Genomic DNA, 26,138 nt, shown 5'->3' with positions numbered 1-26,138 from the left:
GCTTGGCTGTAAAATTGTTTTATTCATTGTCCAGACTTTTTCCAATTGGAAACTTATATAATATGATAATTAGTGTTGAAATTTATTGCTTTTTTCAACTCGAAGTTTTATCATAATATTATATATGTTTTTTGACTATTCTCAAACCCTATTCTGTGAAAAACTTTGTTCTGAAGATTTTTTCACCGTAAAAAATGGTTTAGTTGATTATGTTGTGCCGTTACTTCTTACTTGAGCTACATAAATTAGAAATTTGACCAGTAAAGTTGTCTGTCCCCTTTTGTCAACAACATAGCTCTGTCTGTAGACAAGACCTCTTAGTGCCGGTTTCCGAGCTCGGGATTTAGTAAAGTCCTAGACTTTAAACAGCTGGAGTCAGAAAATTGGCTTTCCAAACGGGGCGTAGTCGCAGCTTTTATAACAGTAGTCATAGTTTTTATTTTCTCATTTCTATAATTGGAAACGTTTTTCCTTGACGAAATTGGATATTCCTAAATTATTCAAAATAGCTGAAACTTTACACTATTTTCTCTTTATTTTATTTTGTGTTCAATTTTCTAGTTTTTTGAAATTTAATTCAAACGTGACTATGACAATGACTGCGACTACGCCCCGTTTTGGAAAACCAATTTTCTGACTCCAGCTGTTTAAAGTCTAGGACTTGAACCTTTTAAAACTGCAACGTTGCCAGATCGTTTTCAACAATGTATCATTGTAATTAATAACAAAATATTAAATCTCAATAATTATAAAAATTTAATCATTGAAAAATGTTATTTCTTGAAAAAAATATAATTTGTCTATGTAAAAAATAATGAACAGTTGTTAAGTACTTATCACAGCAGAGGGCAGAGTACTGGCAACGCTGTTCTTCCATAATGTGGTCCACGTTATAATGGCAGTGAATAAAGATAGAAGAATAGCGATGCCGATTCTCTGCATTGACTAATTATATTTCTACACTGTCAAAAACATAATTGTCATCGTTCTATCCTAGAAAAGGATAGTACCACAGGCTTTGTCGAATGATAGACAAGGATAGCAAAACCAAAGTTGATCAAAATACTGTCATTATAACGTGGACCTCACTATAGAGTCACTTCGCGATTTGAGTCGCAGTAGGTGGCAGTGGTATGAATTGCCTTCTTAGACCAGTTATAGAATAGACATGGCCCATTTTATATTATACTGAAAGTCGATAAAGTCAACATCTACTGCCATATCGCCCCATCGTGACGTCAGCATCGGATAAAAGACTTCACTGTAGAGTTTGTTGACATTGTTTTCCATAGCAGATTGTGTCTATTTTAGCGAGAGCGCAGCAAGAGTTTACCATTTTCATAAATAATTATTTACTTCCATCTGAAGTAGACACAATCTGAAAGTTTTCTATCCGATGCTGACGTCACGATGGGGTGATATGGCAGTAGATCTTTGCTTCAGAGGCTAGACTTCCAAGCGTGTCTTTCTATACCACTGGTTTAAGGTTGCCTTTGTATGGACCCCTTAGACCAGTTATAGAATAGACACGGCCCATTGTATATTCATACTGAAAGTCGATGAAGCCAACATCTACTGCCATATCGCCCCATCGTGACGTCAGAATCGGATAAAAGACTTTTCTGTAGAGTTTGTTTACATTGTTTTCCATAGCAGATTGTGTCTATTTTAGCGAGAGTGCAGCAAGAGTTTACCATTCTCATAAAATAATAATTATTTACTTCCATCTGAAGTAGACACAATCTGAAAGTTTTCTATCCGATGCTGACGTCACGATGGGGTGATATGGCAGTAGATGTTTGCTTCAGAGGCTAGACTTCCCAGCGTGTCTATTCTATAACACTGGTCTAAGGTTGCCTTTGTATGGACCCCTTAGACCAGTTATAGAATAGACACGGCCCATTGTATATTCATACTGAAAGTCTATGAAGCCGACATCTACTGTCATATCACCAAATCGTGACGTCAGCATCGGATAGAAAACTTCAGTAGAGTTTGTTTACATTGTTTTCTATTTTAGCGGGAGTTTACTATTTTCATAAATAATAATCTACTTCCATCTGAAAAAGACACAATCAGCTATGGAAAACAATGTAAACAAACTCTGTAGAAAAGTTTTGACGTCACGATATGGCAGTAGATGTTGGCTTTAGAGGCTAGACTGCCCTGTGTGACTATTTTATAACTGGTCTAAGATGGACCCTCACGTTCGGCTAAAAATCCAAATGTGGATATTATAAGATTAAGTGAAATCAGGATCATGGATTTAGAAAAATCAGTTCGTTTACTTTATATTGTAATTAAGACAGTTTTTTGCTTTTTTGGCTATATGCTAATATTATTCAAAATTTTTCGATCAATCGAAATTTTCAAATCAAGAAATTTGTGATTGTAGTTAACAAAACGGTCACTGGAGCGCTGAAGTTGTAACCAAATTTGGAGTTTTAACCTCTTCTCATTTTGTGATATTGTTTTTTTGTTCGTTTCATTCGTTTGTTACTTTGTGACTTTGTTTTTCGTTTGTTGTTTGTTCATGCGTTGATGCGTTTGTCTTGAGCTGCGGTACATTTACATGGGTAAGTAAATTTGTTTATTCGATTTTCTAACAAATTATTTGAATTTATCAAAATAAATATTAAACTTGAAAAGTTCATCAATGTTTTTGTGTTGCAAATGGTAAATTTCTGGGAAAATGAGTTTTGACATGTGAGGTTAAGTTGCGGCACATGGGTAAGTAAATTGATTTATTCGTTTTTCATACAATATTTATGTAAATCTCATGTGAGTTATCCATCTAATTATCAAACTTGAATGGGTCACCTTTTTTGTGTTCCAAATTGTAAATTTCTGGGAAATTGAAATACTGTTTTGTACCCCATAGGCTTACATCAACATATTCCCGGTTGTTGCTTGAATCTTGAATTCTATTGCTTTTCATTTCAAATTCCTTGTCCAATCTGCTTAGGCATTAAGCTTATTGCTGAATTTCTTGGTTCCAATAATAATTTTACATTTAAAATTATAACTCTTGCTTGCACAAAAGCCGGTTAAATTTTAAATGTGATACTCTGTGTAAAGCTGAAACTTACCTTAACCGCTTCAACATGTTTTCATTCACCCTTACATCAGCTCTCTTTACCTACCACTCGCACTTTGCGTCATCGGGAACCGGAAAGTGCTGGCTGCTATTCTAGATTAATCTTTCCATTGATGTTCATGCACTGTGATTCGTTTTTCTATTGCAAAACCAATTTCATCTATTAAAATTCATTGTCATTTATCAAATTTAAAGGGAAAAACAGCATATCGGTTCATCAAAATGGTTAGTGCAAATAATTTAGTAAAGGCTGCACGGAGTGAAATAGCAACAGTCGATCTCATGTCCCACATCCAATTCGAGAACTGCTGACTGATTATGGGTAGACTTTAGTGCTGCCAACATTGAAATGATTCAAATAGTTATATATAACATTACAATCTTTTGAAAAATATCAAGTAATAAGTGAATAAAAATTAATAAGCTTATTTTCAGTTTCAGCTCTGCATAATGGCTAGCAACAGTCGTGTGGTATCGGTAACCCGTGACTTTTCGGCAATTAACAATTTAAAGGACACATTTGAGGCACATTCCAAGCTTGGGTAAGTTCACCACCTTGATAGCTCTCCCAAAAATTGCTGAATTCAGTTTATTTAAGTATTCTATCATCCAAGACGCTTCTATTTTCGAAATCCTAACGCTTAATTTTTCCACACCGAGACTGCCTATGCCGAATTGTTGCGACAGTAATAAAATGTTAGACTTAAGATAAGATTAGACTAAAGATAAAAATTGCTGTGGCGCACTCATACAACTTTCCTTGCCGTTATGAAAATTTATCACCTGACGCTAGTATTCACGCGCATCTCAAGTCTACTATTCAAAGATCCAAGCCAGCTGGTGACAGGACAACTCTGGAGACACACGAAGTCTGCTATCTCTTCATAGTGAATGATTCAATAGAATCAACAGTTGCCAACAGTTTGCATTTGAAATAATAACATTTCTCGAATTTCGAGCTCATTTTAAATTTTAGGTGAAAATGTTACTAAACATTTATTGTAGAGATTTTCATGCTTAATCTTTTCCACTTGGATCTTTTTGTTTAAATTGTATCTGAAGCCTGATAATTGGGAATATTGAATCAAAATTTGCATAGATGGGGCTAAGCTCCTGGAATTTTTACGGATATGGGACTTGTGGCAGTTGATAGAGCTTATAAATGACTATTTTAGGTATAGATTTGATCAAAATCGTTGGAGACATTTTTGAGAAAATCGCGAAAAACCCTGTTTTTGACAACATTTTTGCCATTTTATCCGCCATCTTGAATTGCATTAGATTTAAATTGTTCGTGTCGGATCCTTTTATTGTAGGCTAAGGACCTTAAGTTCCAAATTTCAAGTCATTCCGTTAATTGGGAGATGAGATATCGTGTGTCACACAGACGCACGTACACTCATACACACACACACACACACACACACACACACACACACACACATACAGACAAATACCCAAAAACCACTTTTTTGGACTCAGGGGACCTTGAAACGTATAGAAATTTAGAAATTGGGGTACCTTCCTTAATTTTTTCGGAAAGCAATACTTTCCTTCCTATGGTAGTAGGGCATGGAAAGTAAAAAATGGGTGTAAAATTAAAGTTTGAGACTTCAGCTGAAATTCTTCTTCTTAATCAATAAGTGACAGATAAGTTTCTCATCTACACATAAACATTAAATTTTTTTAACCTCTATAAAACAAGTTTTTTGATCAGGGTTTTCAATATACCTTGCTTGACTTGAATTTTAGTAAATAATTACAGTATCTTTCAGTATATTCAATTATCCAATTGCATCTTACAGATTATCAATATATTTTTTTAAGATACTTGAGTGAAATGCAAATTGGTAATTTTCAGTTCTAGGCAACCTTATTCAGACATTTTCTTAACAAAATCCTTGAACATTTTCACCATCAATGGTAAAATTGAAAGAAGAATAGAACCAATGTCACCCTCCGGCTCATTCGCCTACATGCAAGAACAACCAATGTCAGCATTTTTTTAATTAATATAAAAAACTTTAAATTCTAAACATTACCATACTGAGGTCTTGAGAAAAACATATCCACCTAGCTAAAAACTTTTAGAATCAAAGAAAAATTGATTGAGATATTCTGATAGCAATATCGACCTATTTCTTGAAATGCTCATATCTCTAAAGTTGGATTTTTGACATTGGTTGTTCTTGTTCCAAGGTACAGATATATTGGAACGTATCATTAGAATAGGATATAAATTCTATCAACTTTCGACCGTAAATGCAAAGAACCATCATTTTGTGAGGTAGTGGAGTATTGGAAATTAAGAAAAAAAATCCTTCAACTTATTTGTAGAAAATTTGATTCCTTCAATTCAAATATTTTTATTCAACAAATGTACAGATACATTGAATAACGTCATTTAAAATGAAATAACAAAACAGTCAATAAGAAATTTATCACAATCAAATATGTAAAAATTCTTCAAATGAATAAAATAAGGACAATCCTATCAGATATTTTTTCAGCTTAGCTCTAAAAATTGTCAACTTCTCTATGGACTTTAAATTTCGGGGCAGCATGTTAAAATATTTATCTCCCATGAAAGTTGTCTTCATTTTGAAAAATTCTAAATTATGTCTCTGTACGATTCTTCCGGATCTAGTATTAAATCTATGTGGAATACTACTTCTCTTTTCTAAATCAGTGAATTTTTTAAAGTACATTATGACATCAAAAACATATTGCCCATAGACTGTCAATATGCCTAGCTGAAAAAAAATTGTTTCACCGAGTCCCTCCTTTTAATGTTTATGATAATTCTCAGTGATCTTTTCTGCTGAACTAATATTTTGTCCAAGTTTTTTTTCGATGTGCAGCCATAGATAGACAGGCCGTAAGCTATATTGGAATGAACCAATGCGTAGTAAATTGCTTTCAGAGCATTCAGCCCACACACATTGGTAGTGTCATACGCAAATCATACACATCTAGTCATACGCCTAAGAGCAAACAGGCCTGGTGATATTTTCTTCAGCACATGATTGACATGCTTGTTCCAAGACAAATGTTCATCAATCACCAAACCTAGGAATTTTGTGCTAGTTAAATGCTCTAAAATTTTATCATCTAATATAATGTTTGGACTTGAAACACCTCTGCACTGCCTAGTTGAGAAAGGGACTACAACTGACTTATTGGGATTTAGGAGGAGATTTCGGCTGTTCAGAAATTTATTGATTGCTGTTAGACCCTGTGCTGATGATTTCTCCACATCCTGTACTGTATTACCCGTAAAAATAATGCATCGTCCGCATAAAGACAAACATATGCCTGTCCTCGGATCACCTCAGGTAACCCCTTAATGTAACATAGAAACAGTAAAGGGCCTAATATGGAACCTTGCGGGATGCCGTAATGGAGACTTTTGAGTTCAGAGCGATACTTCATTTTATAGTTAATTGAAGGGGTTACATTAATCCTCTCCAATTCCACATATTGTTCTCTTCCCTTCAAGTAGGATGAGAACCAGGACTGCTCTTTCCCCAGCACTCCCATGCCCTTGAGTGACTCTAATAAAGCATCATGATCGACACTGTCAAATGCACGTGTTGAATCCAGAAAAGTACCCATTACCTTATCACTCCTATCCACCGCATCTATAATCGACCCAACAAAATCTACTCCTGCTGAGATAGTCGATCTGTTAGATCGAAACCCATGCTGCTCTCTGTCCAGTATGTTGTTGGACTCTAGATACTTTACCAACTGGTCATACACCACCCTTTCCAATATTTTTGAAAATACTGATAAGACAGAAACTGGTCTAAAGCACTCAGGACTTTTGGCATTCCCCTTCTTAAATATCGGAATGGCTCTGGCTATTTTTAAAGACTTTGGTAAATAGCCCGATATCAGTGAAGAGTTTATTACATGAGTCAACGGCTCAATAATTGTGGGTAGAACTTTTTTTATTATCGCCATTGGAATGTCATCAGGCCCAGAAAAGAATTTACTTACAAAAGTCATTATAATTTTTGCTAATTCATGTGATGAAATCTGTATGAATCTGAATCTTGAGGAGAAATGATTATTATTTTGTATATTAGGTGTACTTAACAGTCTAGAGCTGTTTGGAATATTTGGTACTACAAGGGTTTCAACTGCCCTTGTAAAAAAGTTAATAAAAATATTACAGATATTGTAGGGATCGGTTACAAGATATCCTTCATTCAAAATACTACTAATATTAGAAAAAATAGTTGTGTTTTTGCCAACCTCAGCATTAATCATACTCCAAGTTACTTTACTTTTATTACTGGCTTCTGTGATTTTTTTATCAAAAACTCTGTTTATTTACGTTAATAAGGTGTCTCAGAGCATTTTTCTTATTAATAATTTGAATTTTTACATACTCGCTCTTAGTAATTCTATATTCTCTCTCAAGTTTCACCAGTTCATCTCTTCTGTCTACAACATCAGTGCATGACACTCCTTTATGACATTTCTCATCTCTGAAGCGTTTTGGAAATTAATATCAAAAAAGTATTAAAAAATAGAAATAAAAGTATCATATTTCTCATTTACTACCGATTGGTAAACCTCTATCCAATTGCGTTCCTGTAAATCTCTTACTGCAATCATCAAACTTACGGCTAAGTTTTCTTAAATTTTTATTTTTTGGTCTGTTGATATTCCTAATTTCAAATAGCTGAGTGTCATGATCAGAAATGTGAGTAATAATACCAGACACCTTTACATTATTATCATCAATATTGGTTATACAATTGTCTATTGCAGTTTCAGAGGTTTCAGTAATTCTTGTGGCAAAATCAATCTTATAGGTCATATTGAACATTTTCAGCACGTTATTCAACTTATGATGAGTAGTATTTTTTCCAAAATATTGATATTTAAATCACCTACCAATACAACATTTTTAGACTCCCTGCATAATATTTCTATTAAAATTTCCAACTTATCTAAGAAAGGATCTAAAAAGCAGTGCTGTGGCGTCCTATACAAGCATGCCAAAACAAAGGAGAAATTATTATCAATAGAAAATTCTGAAACACAGCACTCAAATTCTTTTTCCTTAGCGATTAAGTTTATTGCTGGTAGATTTACGCTTTTACTTTTTAAATCTCTCTCTTTATTCACAAGAATCATGACTCCACCACCTACATTATTACATCTACAATATTTAGAGATAATCTTATTATTGGGTTTATTCAACAATGCTGATTCACCTTCTGACATCTTATGTTCAGACATAGCTAGAATATCCGGTCTTATCTCTTCCAAATTAATTTTCAACAGATCTAACCGTGATGGAAAATGCTGGACATTTTGATGCATGATTGCAATCTTTCCGTTCTGAAATGGTTCTTCAATTATTTCAGAAGGTTTTTTATAAAATTATTTTCCAAAATTATAGGATGTTGTATAATAACATATTTTGTTTTTTGTCTCTTACAGATTCGCCTATATATGCATTCCAATAGTTAATAGTCACTTCAAAAGAGAATTTTTTGAAGGAAAAGCCAAAGACCGGAAAGGAGCGTTCACGAGAAGTGACCTCTGTTTATCGAGTTTTGGTAAGTTCAGCAACTATTCATGGATTAGTTAGCTTTCTGTGCATGAATTTATAATGATGATGATAATAATAATAATAATACTGTGTACTTCGTTGCCAACCTAACAAAATAAGAAGGAACGCTGGTCTAGTATAGTAGCTCCCCACTGCTACTTCCAGTTATTAATTTAGTTCACCGGTCTTTCCATGCAGCGCTGGGATGAAGTCAATAATTATTCATTTTTTTATTTAATCATTCAGAATTACACAACTTTCAGAAGTGTACTACAGGCTTACGCCCAAAATGGTTCCAATATTAATTTATACAACTTTGTAGCTAGGTTATGTGTCACTTCAACATTTAGTCTATTCATGAAGATGAGAGATGATTTTAACAAGCATGCGCGTGTGAGAGTGGATCTTGGAGTCGCAAGACCGATTTCTTGTACGCAGAGAGTAAGGAAAGAGTGCTGAAGTGAATAATCACCGTACCTGATACAATGTGAATGAAAAAATGTTCGTTGTGAAGTGGTATTTCATTAGTGCAGCTGATGTGAGTCATCACTGTTATTTATTTATTCAATGGACTATTATTGTCCATCTATTATTTTATTACATCGAAAACTCAACACTTATGGAAAAGAACAACAGACTCTAGCCCAAACAGTACACTCTTATCTTATGTTTGTCTCTCTTTTCAATAAACAGACTATAGTGAAATGGATTGTGCTAGTTTACAGTTTGATGATAATGATACTTAGGTACTTCTTACTTCTGATGTCTTGACCATGGTCCAAAGATCAGGGAATTATCATGTTTTCTATCAATCTCCTAATCAGGGTCTTCAATGGTCGAGTAGGCAGGTTGTAGGCAGTACGTGCAACTTGCACCGCTATCTTCTAAGGTGATGTTAATTTTGGTCCTCAATAAATTCCGTCACTGAATATTGTCTTACAGTGAGATACTTCTTCAATTCCTTTTGGAAAGTTGATCGTGAGTTCTACAATTTTTCAGGCTATCTGGCAAAATATTGAAGAAGTATGAGGCTTCATAAATTGGTGTGCGTTCAAATATGCTGATCCTTTGCTTCGGAAGGTCAATATTTATCTTCGTCCTTGTATTGAATCCATGCTGACTATTTCTCATACTTGAGTCATAGAACTCCCATGCAGACTTGTGCTGATGCTACACAAGGGACAATGCCATATTGTAGCTGTGAGGCGAATAATGCTTGATAAGCAACAAATGCAGTACTAGCGTCAGTGGAACTTCTTATTCTTCAAATAACATATCTAGCTGAATCCAGTTTTTTGCACCAAGAGTCAATCTGGTCATGCCAGTTCAGGTTTTTGTCCATCATTATACCAAGAAACTTTGTGCAGTGCTTTGCATTTGTTGATTCATCAGTTATGCCGTCAACATCAAGGATTTGCCCCTTTGGAGGTGTGAAGTTTATATTTACTGTTTTATTTTTGTTGATTGTTAGATTCATCTTCTCACATATTGTTGTGGCTGCCTCAAGTGTTGAGTTTATGTCATTGTTTCCTTATTCTTTGTATGTGGAAATTATCATAGTAGTATCGTTAGCGAAAGTATCGTAGCAAAATGATTACCAAGTCCAAATATTGGTAATGATTTCCAACTATGATTTTATTAGTTTGATAACATTTTATCGAATTGATGATCAAAAATTCAAGTATTTCTCTTTCATTTTCTTAACAATCTTATTAGTTTGATAAGTTTCAGCTTTGTTCTCTCTGTATGCATGTATTTTTTGAAGATCATTGCTCAGATATTGCAATGCATATAATAGCTTAGGCTTGTTAGTGCTATAAGCTATCTTAGAATAGGAAATTGAATTAGATTTGATTTACTGAATGTCTGGACTGGATTAGGCCGCTGCAAGTTTGTTTGTTGGCTAGTCGGGTTACATTATTTGCAAACCTTTTTATAACGAGACATTGTTGTTTCTGTGCAGATTGGGCAGCTGTGATTGGCAAAGTTTCACCCTACATCGACTGCGATTCGATAAACGAGTATGTCCGCAAATCGAGTGAAGCCACTCTGTTGGATGAGCTTAACTACGCTTGCCACGTGAACATGGCAGCTGTTATGATTCCTTTGACAGGTCCTAATGTAGTCAACCTCTCCAGAGTCATCATGTCCAAGCTGGTTCCCACCACTTCCATTCAGGTTTGTTCATTTATTCATTTATCTTTGTACAATTACTTTACTTGAACTTGATATTGAAATACATATTTTAATTTTGTTATATGGAGGAGCGACTACTGTGATACATAATTCTATTGTTATTCTTGTTGCATTTTAATTAATTGGATGATCGTAAAGCAGTATTGACTTATCCGTTTTCAGATTTGGTTGAAGGTTCCGATGATTTCTCTAAATCAACAAAGAAAAGTTTTCTATAAGAATGAAGATAAAAATGCTGAACCAATGGAGGATGACGATACGTGGGAATGGTGAGTTATCAGTCTTCAACAAATTTTTATTTCTAATGATTATATAATTTTTATGCTCTTAAATTATTTTACCTATAATAAAAGGTTCTTAGTACCTACTTTTAGTAGCCATAATTCATTTTGTTTTCATCTTGCTGAAATAATCGACAACTTCCTGAAATGAACTGTCACGTGAAATAATCCAGTAAGCTATACATAGAATTACAAATATGACTTTTACCGAACAGGATTCATTATAATTATAAATGTGTCAAGTTTTTATCTGAATTTGTAGGCCTATCTTATTATATTGCATCATTAGAATTATATTTTTTTCATGTATTTTGAGTTTATTTTTGCATTGGTCTTGAATGATTTCAGTTTTTCCACCCTAGTAGCCTATATGGTGAAAAGTTTGAAGTAACAATAGGGGAAATGCTTGTCAGAGATAGTGAAAAGTAAACTGAAAACTTGAAATGCTGAAAAAAGACATACTGAAAACTGAAACCACCTTGACAAATTAAAAACTTCACTAGACTTATTGAAAACTTGTCAAACTGGATACCGGTACTTGAGTTGGTGAAATCTAGACAAACTGAAACCTGCTGCCAGCCTCAGGAACCGTGCTTTAAAGTTGACGCTACCAGCATAGAAACCCATGTTATAATGTTCAACTCGTAACATAATGTTCACATTATAGTATAGTTTTTAAAATTCATTGCAAAAATTCAAATGAATTGCAAATTCATTGCAGGATTGATTGTGAAGTTGTAATGTTTACATTATATGTCGTAGATAAAATAGTGTATACAACAGTTTTATATGGACTTTAAAGCACCCCTCAGATGTTTAAGACACACATACTATATATCTATGTAGTTCTTAGCTCTATACATCTAATTCTTTGCGTTTAAGTCCTTATTATAAAACTGCTATATAAATTACTACCAAAGTAAAAGTCTTAACTGTACATCTAACTCTTGCTTCAAAGACCCTCATTATAAAACTGTTTTATAAACTACTATTGTATACTATGATGAAACGGTAGGTACTGTATTAATTTAATTTCATAATTGAAAAGTAGCCGTGGATATTTATAATGTTGGGTGAGTTGTTTTGTGGTTAGGTGGAACCGAGCACGCACAATAACCGGGTGGCAGAAGCGTGTGATGGTGGCGCTGGAGCTGTGTGCCGACATGCCAGCAGTCACCGACCTGCAAATACAGCGCTGGCTGGGCGAGCCGGTGCGTGCGCTGGTGCTGCCCACACACGTGTTCGTCACCAACAAGAAGGGCTTCCCGGTGCTCACCCGCCACCACCAGGCGTTCGTGCACGCCGTCGCCACTCACTGTCACGAGGTCAACTATGTGGTCACCGGTGCCTGCCGACACAAGAACATCGATCTCTATCTCCGCTACATACAGTTTCTCGTTGAGGTTAGTTCAGTCAACAGGTTTACCAAGTTAACCGCAAGGGCCTAATTACAAACTTGACCTACTGAAATCTTGAAGAATTTGAAATAGGCCATCCACGTTAAATTAAGAACCTATGTGTAAAATTTCAAGTTAATCAGTTCAGTAGTTCAGACGTGATGATGCGTCATTCGTTCTTATCCCATACATTTAAGGTAGGCACACACAGATCGTCATCGGACGGACGGCACGGATCGGACGATTATGCGCACTCCAATTGCAAACAATGCATCAAATCTAATCGTCAGATGCGTGGCGTCCGTCCGATGACGATCTGTGTGCGCCTACCTTTGTAAGCCAGTTCTTTCCTTTAATATTATATATTAAGTAGAGATATAGAAGAAGAAGGTATAGATTGAAGAAGAATAAGAAGATGGAAGATGAAACCGTTGAATACACTATTCTATCTTTGACTACTGCTCTCCAGCAAAGGATGACAAACTGGGAGCATGACAAATTGAAAACTTGACGTACTGATATCTTGAAGAATTGAAAATAGGCCAATATTCATCCTAGGTAAATTAAGAACCTATATGCAAAATTTCAAGTTGATCAGTTCGGTAGATGAAACTTGATGTTGCTATTTGACGTCATTCGGGTATTTCCTATCCCGTACATGTATAAGCCAGTTCTTTCCTCTATTATATTATAGAATACCTCAAGTACATCATGCTCCTCGTCGAAGCTTCTTTATTTTCTACACTCAACAAGGATTGCCACTATTGCAAGTTTCTAAAGTTCATTGTTTAGTTGAGATATTTAAGATTATCATGTTATTTGTTTTTCAAATTATACCTCATGTACATCATTTTCATGGTCGAGGCTACTTAATGCTCTACATTCAACAAGTTCCCACAGTTCATTGTTTACAGACTACAGTAGTGTTACTTGAGATTTAAGATGCTCAAGTTACTTTTTTATTTATTTAATTATACCTCAAGTACATGAGGTAGTTCATCATGGTTGAGGTTAGTTGATTTTCTAAATTCAACAATGATAAAGTGCAAGTTACTAATAATAGTATGTTCAAGCTACTAATAAATTTATAATCAGTTACTTATAAGTTGAAGTTCATGGTGTGGACATACTGCATAATCATGTCCACAAATAAACTAGTCAAACAACAATAAACTGCCATAATGCTTGTCAACAAGTAATAGAACTTGTAGTTATTAGTCAAAATCACAGTGATAATGTGCATTGTTTATTTAAGACTACACTAACTTGAGGTTTAACATTCTAAAGCTGATTACTTATTTATATTTATATTCATTGCCAAATAATAATTCTAAATCAAGTTCTATCAATTAGAATAACTAGCTAGTAGTCCTGTGAACAGTAGACCTTGCGCTCAGTAAGTTAAATTGATCTGTTGTTATGTTTTCTCAAAAATTAATAAATAATTTATCAATTTAAAATGTCTAGAAAAAATCTTAAATAAACATAGAGCTTTCTGCCCTATCGTACCGTGACGTGTCGTCCCGGAATGTGAGTGTGAGTGCTGTTATCAGTTCTAGCTGCAACTGTCTACAACGTTGATTGAAAGATACATTTTCAAGATGTTCGATGTTTTTGAACGGGTAATATTATAGTCAACTGTCTACTAACGTTGATGGAAAGATATATTTTCAAGATGTTCGATGTTTTTGAACGGGTGGTATTTAGGTCCACTAAACAGCTTATTTATGATGAATAATTCTATAGGCGTATGAAGGTGGCTCCTTTTTTCTTTTATAGTATCCTTGAAATGCTAAATTTTCAAAAACCTTGTATATAAGTCGACGCGCAATTTAAAAAGGAACATACCTGTCAAATTTCATGAAAATCTATTACCGCGTTTCGCCGTAAATGCGCAACATATAAACATCAAGAGAAATGCCAAACCGTCGACTTGAATCTTAGACCTCACTTCGCTCGGTCAAGTAATATTAAATCAAGTTGTCAAATTTCGTTGTTTATTTAAAACTACTAGATCCTCTGTACTTAATGTAACCTTACTTAAGTTATCTTTTGATTACATTTTTAGCAAAGAAAAGCGTTGAATGATCCTTACGCAGCATACTCGGAAGGCTATGAGGACTTCCTACAGTACCCACTTCAACCCCTGGCTGACAATTTGGAGTCGCAGACCTACGAGGTATTCGAGAAGGATCCCATCAAATACAACAAGTACCAGGAGGCCATCTACCACGCCCTCATGGATCGGGTCTCTTTCGAGGAGAAAGACCATAATGTACAGTGAGTACCTGTTTATTCCGTGTTTACAAAAATATAATAGAATATTTTTATTTACGTGGTGAAGTTTGTACAATAGTGTCCATATAACCATGTAATTAGCAAAAAATGCAGTTACAGATAAGAAACAGAAGCAAAGCAACAATAAAATGTAGCCTAATAGAAATGTGGAAATAATATACAGAGAGTTCCTTTTTAGTATGTGAATGAAAATGTGAAATATAATCTTTTTATTTACGTGGTGAAGTTTGTACAATAGTGTCTATATAACATGTAATTAGCAAAAAATGCAGTTACAGATAAGAAACAGAAGCAAAGCAACAATAAAATGTAGCCTAATAGAAATGTGGAAATAATATACAGAGAGTTCCTTTTTAGTATGTGAATGAAAATGTGAAATATAATCTTTTTATTTACGTGGTGAAGTTTGTACAATAGTGTCTATATAAACATGTAATTAGAAAAAAATGCAGTTACAGATAAGAAACAGAAGCAAAGTAACAATAAAATGTAGCCTAATAGAAATGTGGAAATAATATACAGTGAGTTCCTTTTTAGTATGTGAATGAAAATTGGAAACCCACTCCAATTGATGGTTCGTCAATTTTATTGAAGAGTAAAACAATTTCCTTATTAACATCTTAACCCCTTGCCTAAAGTACTGAATGAATTAGGTGGTGTGGTGTTTATGTGTCAGTATAATCCATGCATGCAGTATAGAATATGAATTCTTATTATAAACATACTGAATACTATAGTAGTTTTTTTTTTCGTTTTTCATTAGCACATAAATGTCAAATTTTCCCCTCACATTCTTAGTTTTTTCATTGGCTTTCATTATGATCATCCTCGTCTTTTCATGTTTCCTTCCTCTTCTTATCTTCATTATTTTCATATCATAATCCTTATCCCTCAATCTTCACTTACCGTAATTTTGCAAGATTTTGAGAATACTCCAATTAATTTCCATGATTGTCATCTACTAAATTCTGATGTATTAAAATGGAAAATTGGCAATTTATAGGATAGTGATGGTGGTGGGTGCAGGCCGCGGACCGCTGGTGTCGGCGACGCTGAACGCGGCGCGGCTGGCCAAGCGACTTGTAAAGGTGTACGCGGTTGAGAAGAACCCCAACGCCATCCTCACGCTCGAGTCGAGGCTGGAGGAGGAGTGGCGGGGCTTGCCGGTCATAGTGGTCAGCAGCGACATGCGTGACTTCCGGCCGGCGGCTTCCGATATGGCCGATATTGTGGTCAGCGAGCTGCTCGGCTCGTTCGGCGACAACGAATTATCGCCGGAGTGCTTGGACGGTGTCACGCACCTAATGAAAGGTGAGCTGAACGAGTATTGCGCAGGCCCTCTGTTCATCTACTTTGAGATTCACGTCAAGTCAGTGTCAGTGGAAAATTTTCTGTTAGCACCGCCTTCTGTAGTAGATAGCTGTGATTCAAGCTATTCCAGTATATTTGGTATAATATCAAGGGCCAAGCCACAGTGAGAAACAAATTCATAGTTGAATGATTTTGAGATGCCTCGTCAGGTGTGGGTGAGACTGAACACATTTAGGCCGGTTACAGAGCTTGACCGACCGTCAGTGCGTACGTCAGTCGCGCTTATCTTTTCCATAGAGATTGCTTGTATCCGTACAGAGCAGGACTGACCGCACGCGTGCGCACGGTCAGTACCATGCGTTTTACACTGCGTACGAATACCATCGGTCGAGCTCGTGCGCATCCGTTCCATCGGTCGACTGACGCGCTATTGAAGCAAATAACTGCGTTCACACTAGTTTTCAACTAATGTACTGAATTAAATAGAATAATAAATGAATTCACTTAAAGATTTCATATTTGAAATTATTATGTTTCCATACATTCCTTCAATCATCTCTGACTTTCTTATTTTAAAAAATCATAAATTATTATTATCTACATTATTTAGGTCATTATCTTCATTTATTATCTAAGGTTCACAGCTACCTCAAAGTGACTGCAAGTCTTTCCAATGGTGATACTGGAACTCGAAATAAGTTTTGACGTTTCAAGTTGTCTTGTAATATTGAAAATAACTCATTGAAACTTCTAATGGACTTTCAAGTAGCTAAAAAATTATCTTTATTCTCAAGCAATGATGTATATATGGTATTGAATTCCCCTTGAAATGCTCTTTGGGCGACCATCGGGTGAACTTTATATGTACGTCTTTTGTTCCTTCGTTTACGAAGATGATAAGCTGTAATTAAACAATTTGTAAAGGCGTCCATTTTGTGAGCCAGATCGGTTCGTTCGTCAGGAGAGCTTTGGATGTGTAAAACTGATTCATGGATGCGTACGGTCAGGATGTCACATACGCACTGACGGTCGGTCGAGCTCTGTAACCGGCCTTAGAATAGGGCAGGGGAGATGGCAATAAAACATGCATCGATGGTGCCTATCTGGGGTGTCAGATTAAGACAAACATTTGATGGATTTCAGCCATCATTTTACCCATAATCAACCACTTCTCATATTCAATGGTAACTGTAGGAAAAATTTTATGTGAAATACGTGCGTGAAATAAGTTCCTCTGCTTCACTCAAGAAACCATTCCGCCCTCGCCTACGGCTCGTGCGTAAACGTTTCTTTCGGTGCAGAAAACTGTCACTTTGCGCACTAGTTGCTCAAATAACTATTTCATAATTAAAAATAATCAACAATTAGGACCAAGGCACATAAAGCTGTGTAATAGTGTGAAATTGAGTGGGTATATTGTAGTTGTTTTTTTTGTGTATCTTATTTATTTTTCAGGTTTTTGAACTGAAATGAACTTTGATTTTTACTGTATGCTGAACCCTGCGTTTTTAATGTGAGAATCGACTCTGTCTTGTTTGAATTTGCTAACTTGTTGCTTAGTTGTCGAAATTAGAGCAATTCTCGTGCATTTTTCAAATGCAGTTTCAATTTCTTGTCGAAAAAGCTACTGTATTTGGGAATTGTACGACCATTGACCCTTTTGCGGCTTTTCTACTGGAAGTTAGGTTCAACGCTCGTGGAGGGGGAACAATTTTCAGTGAAAAGGCCAAAGTTCGAATTGAGACGTAATTGGGAAAACATGTAACGGTGCGCGAGCCTCGGTCCTCTGAATGGGGGTCTGTTGCCCATCCAGAGGGACAAATTGAAACGTTTTTTCGGTAACCAGTTATTTTGATTTAGTTAAAGTCCGAATTAGATAGAATCAGAAGATTCAGTAAAATTAAGAGGTGAATTGTGTGCTTGAATTTATGTAGAGTGTAGTGAGTTTCATAACGTCTGTGTTCATTGAGTTTTGGATTATGTGTTCTCAAAAGTAAAGTTTGAATATTGTTGAAATGGTAAGTGCCAAACTTATATTGTTTTCTTATATAACTCAAAATTTAGTTACATAGAATGACCGATGCCCGAATTAAATGCAGCAATTAGCAGGTTCCCAAAATGTGTAGATTGGAATTGAATATACTTTTTTTTAATCAATTACTGAATAACTTTGTTTTGTTCGAAAATTTGAGATGTGACATGTTTTTATTAAGTAGGAAGTTTTGATTATTTCAATAAACCTGAGGTTGAATTTTAAAAGTATTTTTCATTGAAGTTCCTGGCTCGTAGTTACTATAGTTGCTAGAATAGGTGAAAATCGAATAATGATGAAAATCTGTGCATTTGAATGAACGAATCCTCTAAAAGCTCCCAACCAATCAAGGATTCAAACATAAGTTTAGTAGTATAATCATAGAAGAGTAGAAACAACCCCCCCCCCTCCGTTTACAGCTGTTTTAGCAGTGGACGAGTCGGCAGCTGATAATCAGCCAATCGGAGAGCTTCCTGCCCTGCCGACTCGTCCACCGTCAGTGCAAAAACGCTTCATGTGGCTTGGCCTCAATTAATTGTTGATTAGTGTTTATTATTATCAATTCTATCATAAATGTTATATTTCATTCGTCAATAGATATATGTTTTCATAATTGATGTTTTTTTCATTGTTGATTTCTTTCAATCTTTTTTTAGACTTTTTTCAGTCCTTTCTTTCCTTATTTTTTTTCTCCACTTATCCAAGAATTAAAAATAAAGTCAAGTGGTATTCATTCCTACTTGCAAACATGGAGTATTGTATAGTTTCAGCAAGTAGTATTCTTTATTTCTAATTCTCAATTTCTTTCCTGATAAAACATACCGGCATTTATTTGATTAATTTTTTATTCATTGATTATCATCTTACTGAGCTGTGCGTTTTTGTTATCTTACTTCTTGTGATTGTAAATATTGTTATTTCGAATTTGAAAATTGAAATTAATTTAATAATACATTTTTGTACCTAATTGAGATAAAATACTTTGGTAGTTTTTCATTATATTTCCCATGATGTGGTTCATGGTTTGCTCCTGACCACATTCACAAAGTTAATAGGTGTTAGATAGACCCCATCGATGCATGTCTTTTTTGACATCTCCAATGTCCTAAATATTCTAAATTTCAGACTCACCCACACCTGACGAAGCAGTTCAAAACCATTCACTCTCCTAGTTGGATGGATTATCAACCATGTCTTTATTTCTCACTGAAACAGATTGCCAAGCCTTGGTCCACTGTTGATGTGTTTGAGGGTTTGCTGACTGTGGGGGGATCTGCCAAAAAAATTATGGATTTCAGCCTCAGTGGAATTGGCAAATCCAGAAGCAAATCTTTGTGAATGTTTTTATCAATAATACACTATTTGTTATTAAAACAAAAAAATATCTACATTCTTAAGATTAAAATAATAATGGATATTGATTGAAGATAAGCAATTCTTTATTAAAGAGAACAAGTCTATTTTCCAAGATTCACGTTTAATTACTTAAAATAAATGTTATTTTTTCAAGAAGTGTTCTTGAACAAAAAAGTGTTGGTGTGGTGAGATCTACTTTATAATTGCAGTGCTTGATTAGCAATTGTATTGCTATCCTTGTCTATCATTCAACAAAGCGGATAGCGCTATCTCTTTCTCGCTTTGCTCTGTTGCCAGATCGTTTTTAACAATGTAGAAATATAATCAAGTTACAAAATATTTAATCTTGATTATGAAATCATTGGAAATAATTTATTCATTATATTAAGTTCTTGATTGATAAAATATAATTGATTATTTTATACGAGAATGAACAGTTGATATTACATCAATAAACCGGTATCAGTTACCCGCCATAGAAGGCATTGACAAGACATAGGATCGGTAACGTTGTTCCCCTATCTTTCTCCACTTCCATTATAACGTTGTCCTCACTATAGATGTTTTCTTATTTGAATGCTTCTAATTTTCTTGTGATGGTTATTTTGTTTTGTTTTCTGATTGTTTGTTTGGATTGCAGAGGACGCAATCAGCATCCCGGCTTCGTACACGTCATACCTGGGTCCGACTCAGTCGATGAAACTGCACTGCGAGGTGCGGTCCTACAAGGATCGACTTGACAAGAGCAACCCGTTCGAGATGCCCTACGTCGTGCATCAGAAGAACTGCTTTGCCATCGATCAACCAAAGGACCTCTTCACATTCTACCATCCCAGTACAGGTTACAGACATTCCTACTTTTCTTCTTCTTCTTCTTCTTCTTCTTCTTCTTTAATTACTAGTTACTATAGAATTCGTATGTAGCATGTTTGGTTTTAGAATAAAATCACACCACACTTCAAATCGTCAAGCTCCCATGATGTGTATCTTCCATTCTACTGATATAATATATAACATCTTGAAATTTGCAAGGAAAATTGTCCAAGTGATATTCCGTCACTAATGGTTCAGTTACTATGGTTCAGTATATCACAATTGCTCACCCTTTTCCTACATTTTCAGTAGTTAATAGTTTTCGAGTTTATTTCTTCTGCTATCATTTCAATTCAAAGGATAAATTTGAAGCAATGTGTTTCGGTTTCTTAATAATGTAATAAAAAGTCATAAAATCTTCATAGAAAGTCCTATATTACTAGAAGATTCTAAAAATATCACAGTACAATAGTCGTATTAATTATTTACACAACTTGGTAATGAATTCTAGATTCTTATGAGACTGGCTCAGATTGTGAATTATCTGAAAAATTCAATATTGAAGTCACGTAGCAGTTGGACCTCATTTTTGGAAGTTTCCTCAATTCACTTCAATTATTATTCCAAGTGCGTACCCTATAATAAAACCTAGCTGGATATCTGAATGCGTTATGATCTGGGACGGACTACTGCATATTGTGCTATCATTTACCATTCCTTCTCACTACAACCCACCCATGCAATATAAATCGATATGACAAAAACGGTATAGATATGATGACAGTTTATAAACTGCAATTATTCGCCACATTGGGCGATTGGGCTCTGCGAAATGTCATATAAAGCTATTGGAGGGGAGGTTGTGCGAATATTGCTTGGGTGTTGAATTTGAGTGACTCATTCTTGGATTGGGAGGAGGACCCCTCTGGTGCATTGCTTCTCCCCACTATAAATGACCGTTGGGAGTATACTTCTGTTTTCTTCTACTTCTTCTTCTATTATAGTTCTGCTATTCGTTTCTAGCTCTGCAACAATGCCAGATCGTTTTCTAACAATGTAGTCAAAATTAAAATAAAATAAATTGAATTTTTTTCTTAACGAATAATAATAAATAAATAATTTTTCTCAATATTAATATTATTATATTCTTAACGAATAAAATATTATTGATTTTTTTTTAATTAATGAATAGTTAATATTACATCAGACGGTATCAGTCGTAAGGCAGAGAATCTGCAACGCTGTTCTCCTATCTTTCTCCACTGCCATTATAACGTGGACCTCACTGTAGTACAGTATTTTAATGACTTGATGATGTTTTGCAGAGAAAGATCCAGACAACACACGTTACGCAGCACTGGAGTTCGATGTGAAGATACCGTGTGTGCTGCATGGCTTCTCCGGATACTTCACCACTGTGCTCTACCGTGACATCATTCTCAGTATTCACCCGGACACCCATTCGCCCGGAATGTTCAGCTGGTTCCCCATCTTCTTCCCCATTCAGGTAATGCCACTACTAAAATTGTAATAATAATACCACTCAGTAATTTCTAAAAAATATTCAAAATTTTAAACCAGAACCTAATAACAAACTTACTCCTTAGAATAAAACTATTTGAAATGAAAATATAATACATGTAGTAATATATATTTTAGAACTATACAGAATGATCAAAAAGTCGCGCACATCATTTATAAAGGAGGTATAGTGTGGTCCACCTTATAATGGCAGTGGATGAAGATAGAAGAATTGCGATGCCGATTCTCTGCATTAATTAATTATATTTCTACACTGTCAAAAACATAATTGTCATCGTTGTGGACCTAGAAAAGGATAGTACCACCGACTATCAACCAAAGTTGATCAAATACTGTCATTATAACTTGGACCTCACTATAGTAAAATGTAATTAAAATGGCTGCCGTTTTCAATAATGCATTAACTAGTTTTATCATGTTTGATGGGTGACCGGAAACTTGGGACCAACGAGGAAAAAGACTAATTTTGGGACCAAGTCTGAGTTCTTTACCTGCAAGGTGATTAGCAAACAACAGTCGGCTCTTTCGACAGGTTCACACGCTTCTGTCACTGAAGGAAAACCATTCATAGATACATTTTTAGAGATAGTTCTGTGTAATGAATAGCTTATATGAAGATTCTTTACTTTAAATAAAAACTAGAAATTCATAAATATTACTGATCCGAGTAGCGGAAATAATAATTCAACTTTGAAATCTGAATGAATAAATATAAAGCATATTGAATACATATTTATGTATATAGTTGAATAGGCCTACAACTGACTCGCTAATTCTATGTGTTCAACGCCTTTGTGTTGAATAACAATCTCCAACCATCTGTTGGAGACACTGCTTCTACCTGCGAAGACCCATCCTTTGTTTGTCGGAACCCATTGGTCCCAAAAGGTGTTGGTCTCAAAAAGTATTTGTACCAAAGCTCCTAGAATTGTTTGATGAGACTTTTTTCAGCACGTTTACATTCATGTTGTTGATTTCTGTTGGTATATTAAACTTCATCCAGTGGCCTGTTTTTATAAACTCTTCCTTCAAGTAATAAACCCCACAGTAAGTGGTTTATTTAGCCCATTTTACCCTACTTTTATCCCACTTTAAGGTAAAACTCGTTGCTCTTGAGAAAACGACATGCTTACAAAACAGTAAACTCAGTAACATGTGCTCGACTTTTCGATCTCTCTGTATAATGTAGTAGGAATATTAAAAATATTAAATACATTTCGCATTTAAAGTAGTTGGGTGGCTGTCAATATATTTTATACACAAGATGTTTCTCTATTTTTTATTTTATGTTTTTTAAATAAGCGTAGCGAGCTCCTACTTTTGAATTGAGGGTTTGTATGCTCAACGATAACTTTCGAAAGCTTTTTATATAATTGACCATTATACAGATTGAGTTCTTAGGACAATAAAATTGACTCACTCCTTTAAACTTTATAAGGCGAGAAAGGATGCACATACAATATCACTGTATAAGGGAACGCGACTAGGTACCACCCCGACTACTTGTCCCCTTTTAAAACCTGTTTTTAGGGGACAAGTTGACGTGAGCCATCCCTGTCTATTTGTCTCCTTTCTAAGGAGGTGACAACTAGTCGGGGGGGGGGGCACCCTGACGTGAGGGTGCGAGGTGTCAAGTTGTCGCTTACGGTCATGACTAGTTGGCACCTTTGGTCCAGTAGGGGTCAAGTAGTCGGGGGGACAACTTGACGGCAATGGCATATTTTTACGAGGGTACAAGTAGTCGCCTAGACGGTGACCCTATTATAACATTTCTGAAGATAGAATCTTGGTATTGGTATCACTTTGTTGAATTCTCATTAAAATTACTTTGCAAGGAGAGCAAGTGTCTATGTTGAGACGTCTCATTGCCATTTATAGAAAAGTATTCAGGATGTTTTTCTTATTTGTGCAGGATCCGATTCAGTTGAAAGCGGGAGACAGGTTGCAGGTGAACTTTTGGCGACTTGTTGACAAGGAAAAGGTTTGGTATGAATGGGCCGTTACTAAACCAACAACTAATCCAAATCACAACACAAACGGCAGATCCTACTCCATAAAACTGCGCTAGTTCTTCATTTATCTATTCATGGTTTCGTAATTTACTTTATTCCAAGCCTGTCAGTCTCATTATTTTTGGTTAATTCTCTTGAATTTATTACCTGTTGAATTATCCATTATTATATATAAAAAATAAGTTAATTGAATCAGAAAATGTGTTTTTAAAAAGATTATTTTATTTAGTGATACATGTTTACAGCACGGCATTGAAACTCAGACTGAGCGCTCCCGCCTTGAATAAGTTACAATACAGTAGACAATGCGGAATGATGGCTCAGCTCTATCTATACTATACTATTGGGAGAGGGCACATAACTCCTCCCTTCCTTAAGTTTATCGTCCCGAAAGAAAATTTTAAGTTTTTACAATAAAATTCTATACTAAAATTTCGCTAAGGCTAATATTACAGATAATAAACATATCAAAAGCTATTACAAAAGATTAGCTGGTCTAATATAACTTATAGTAGGTAATGGTTGCACTTCCACTTTAGCATTGCTGATTGCATAATTAAGAACATTATTTTGGCTTTTGAATTTGGAATAAACAAAAAACCAAAGTATAATTATTGTTAATGTGAATAAAACAAAAATAACAATATGATGCGTCTTAAGGACAATAGAATCGTCAAAGTTTACAAAATCCAAATCATTAATTTCAAGTTCATCAATTTTACTAATATAATTTAGATCAATAATTTTGGAATGTAATTTTTGTGGTACATAACTCAATTTTTGTGCAAATGTAGTAAATGAAGTGAATGGAAGTTTGATATCTGTCATCCTGTCCTTAAAATCGAGATTAAGAAGAAAAGATGAAGGAGTATTTATAGTTTCAATATTAATCTGGTCTAACTTATATTTTTGATATATTGCACGGTATAGTCATATTCTTCCATTAAAAGTTTCCAACGCATTAATTTTGCGTTCGGCTCTTTTAGTGAATGAAGCCATTCAAGTGGGTTATGATCGGTTCTTAAAATGAAATGATTTCCGTACAAATAAGGTCGAAAGTGTTCCAAGTAATCGCAAGCATCTCTTTTTCTATTGTCGAAAGATTTTGTTTGGCTGGATTTAGTGTACGTGACGCAAATGAAATTGGAAGATCTTTTCCATCTGTTATCTGAGAAAGTACAGAGCCAAGGGCGTGATTTGATGCGTCCGTAGTCAAAATAAATTTCTCATTAAATTTAGGAAGTTGCAAAATTGAGGCATTAGTGATAGCGTCTTTTAATAGATTTACTGATTCAATAAATTTTGGATTAATGTTTGATGTTTTTCATAATGAGTTAGTTAGGGCTGAGCGATTTTTGCAAATCCTTGAATAATTTTTCGATAATATCCTGCTAAACCAAGAAATTGTTTTATCTGTTTTGTAGTTTGTGGAATTGGAAATTCTTTGATTGCTTTCACTTTTTCTGGGTTAGGCTGAATACCTTTTTCTCAAACGATGTGACCTAAATACAGGAGTTCTTTTTTGAAAAATTCAGTTTTGTCCAATTGTATTTTCAGTTGATATTGTTTTAGTTTTTCAAATACGACTTTCAAGTGTTTCATATGTTCTACTAAAGAATCAGAAAATATTATAATATCATCTAAGTATATACTAGCACATTTGGAAGGTCACAAAAAATCAAGTTCATAGCTTTTTGAAAATTGCTAGGAGCAATTGGCATTCTTACAAATTCATAATGACCATTTCCAGCAGTTTTAGGGATTGATTCCGGATCAAGTTCAATTTGATGGAAACCGGAAACTAAGTCTATAGCCGAAAAGTAGGTTGCTCTACCTATTTTGTATAATAAATCTTCGATGTTCGGAAGAGGGTAGCGGTCAGATTTGGTTTTTTCATTCAACTTTCTGAAATCAAGGACTAGTCTCACTTTACGTTTTCCCCAAGCGTCTGGTTTCTTAGGAACCACCCGTAATGGAGAATTGTAGGACCTAATAATTTTTTGCTCTAGTAACTTGTCAATTTCCCTACTTATGTCTTCTCTAAACGCGATTGGATATCTATAATTTCTTGAATATACTGGTTCTTCGTCAGTAGTCACGATTTTGTGCTTTAATAGATTGGTAGCAGTTAGTTTGTCATTTTCGAGTTTGATTATCTCCGAATATTTATGTAAGATGTTAATAATATAGCTGTACTTTCTTCATTAGACATAATTATGGTCTGTTCTCAA

General features: G+C 34.9%; 1 protein-coding gene across 1 annotated transcript; it reads left to right on the top strand.

Moving 5' to 3' along the window:
- The first annotated feature begins 2,458 nt into the window (after positions 1–2,458).
- On the top strand, positions 2,459–25,819 carry LOC111052729 (protein arginine N-methyltransferase 5). The gene is made up of 11 exons (XM_039430211.1): positions 2,459–2,576; positions 3,533–3,639; positions 8,558–8,676; positions 10,633–10,847; positions 11,028–11,134; positions 12,240–12,549; positions 14,612–14,823; positions 15,845–16,152; positions 20,181–20,381; positions 21,679–21,860; positions 23,808–25,819. Exons 2-11 carry the CDS (start codon positions 3,548–3,550, stop codon positions 23,961–23,963), a joined length of 1,902 nt encoding a protein of 633 aa, XP_039286145.1. The 5' UTR covers positions 2,459–2,576; positions 3,533–3,547; the 3' UTR covers positions 23,964–25,819.
- Positions 25,820–26,138: the final 319 nt, after the last annotated feature.

Source organism: Nilaparvata lugens, chromosome 6 (genome assembly GCF_014356525.2).
Source record: "Nilaparvata lugens isolate BPH chromosome 6, ASM1435652v1, whole genome shotgun sequence".
Taxonomy (NCBI): domain Eukaryota; kingdom Metazoa; phylum Arthropoda; class Insecta; order Hemiptera; family Delphacidae; genus Nilaparvata; species Nilaparvata lugens.
This window is presented reverse-complemented; position numbering and strand designations above follow the sequence as displayed.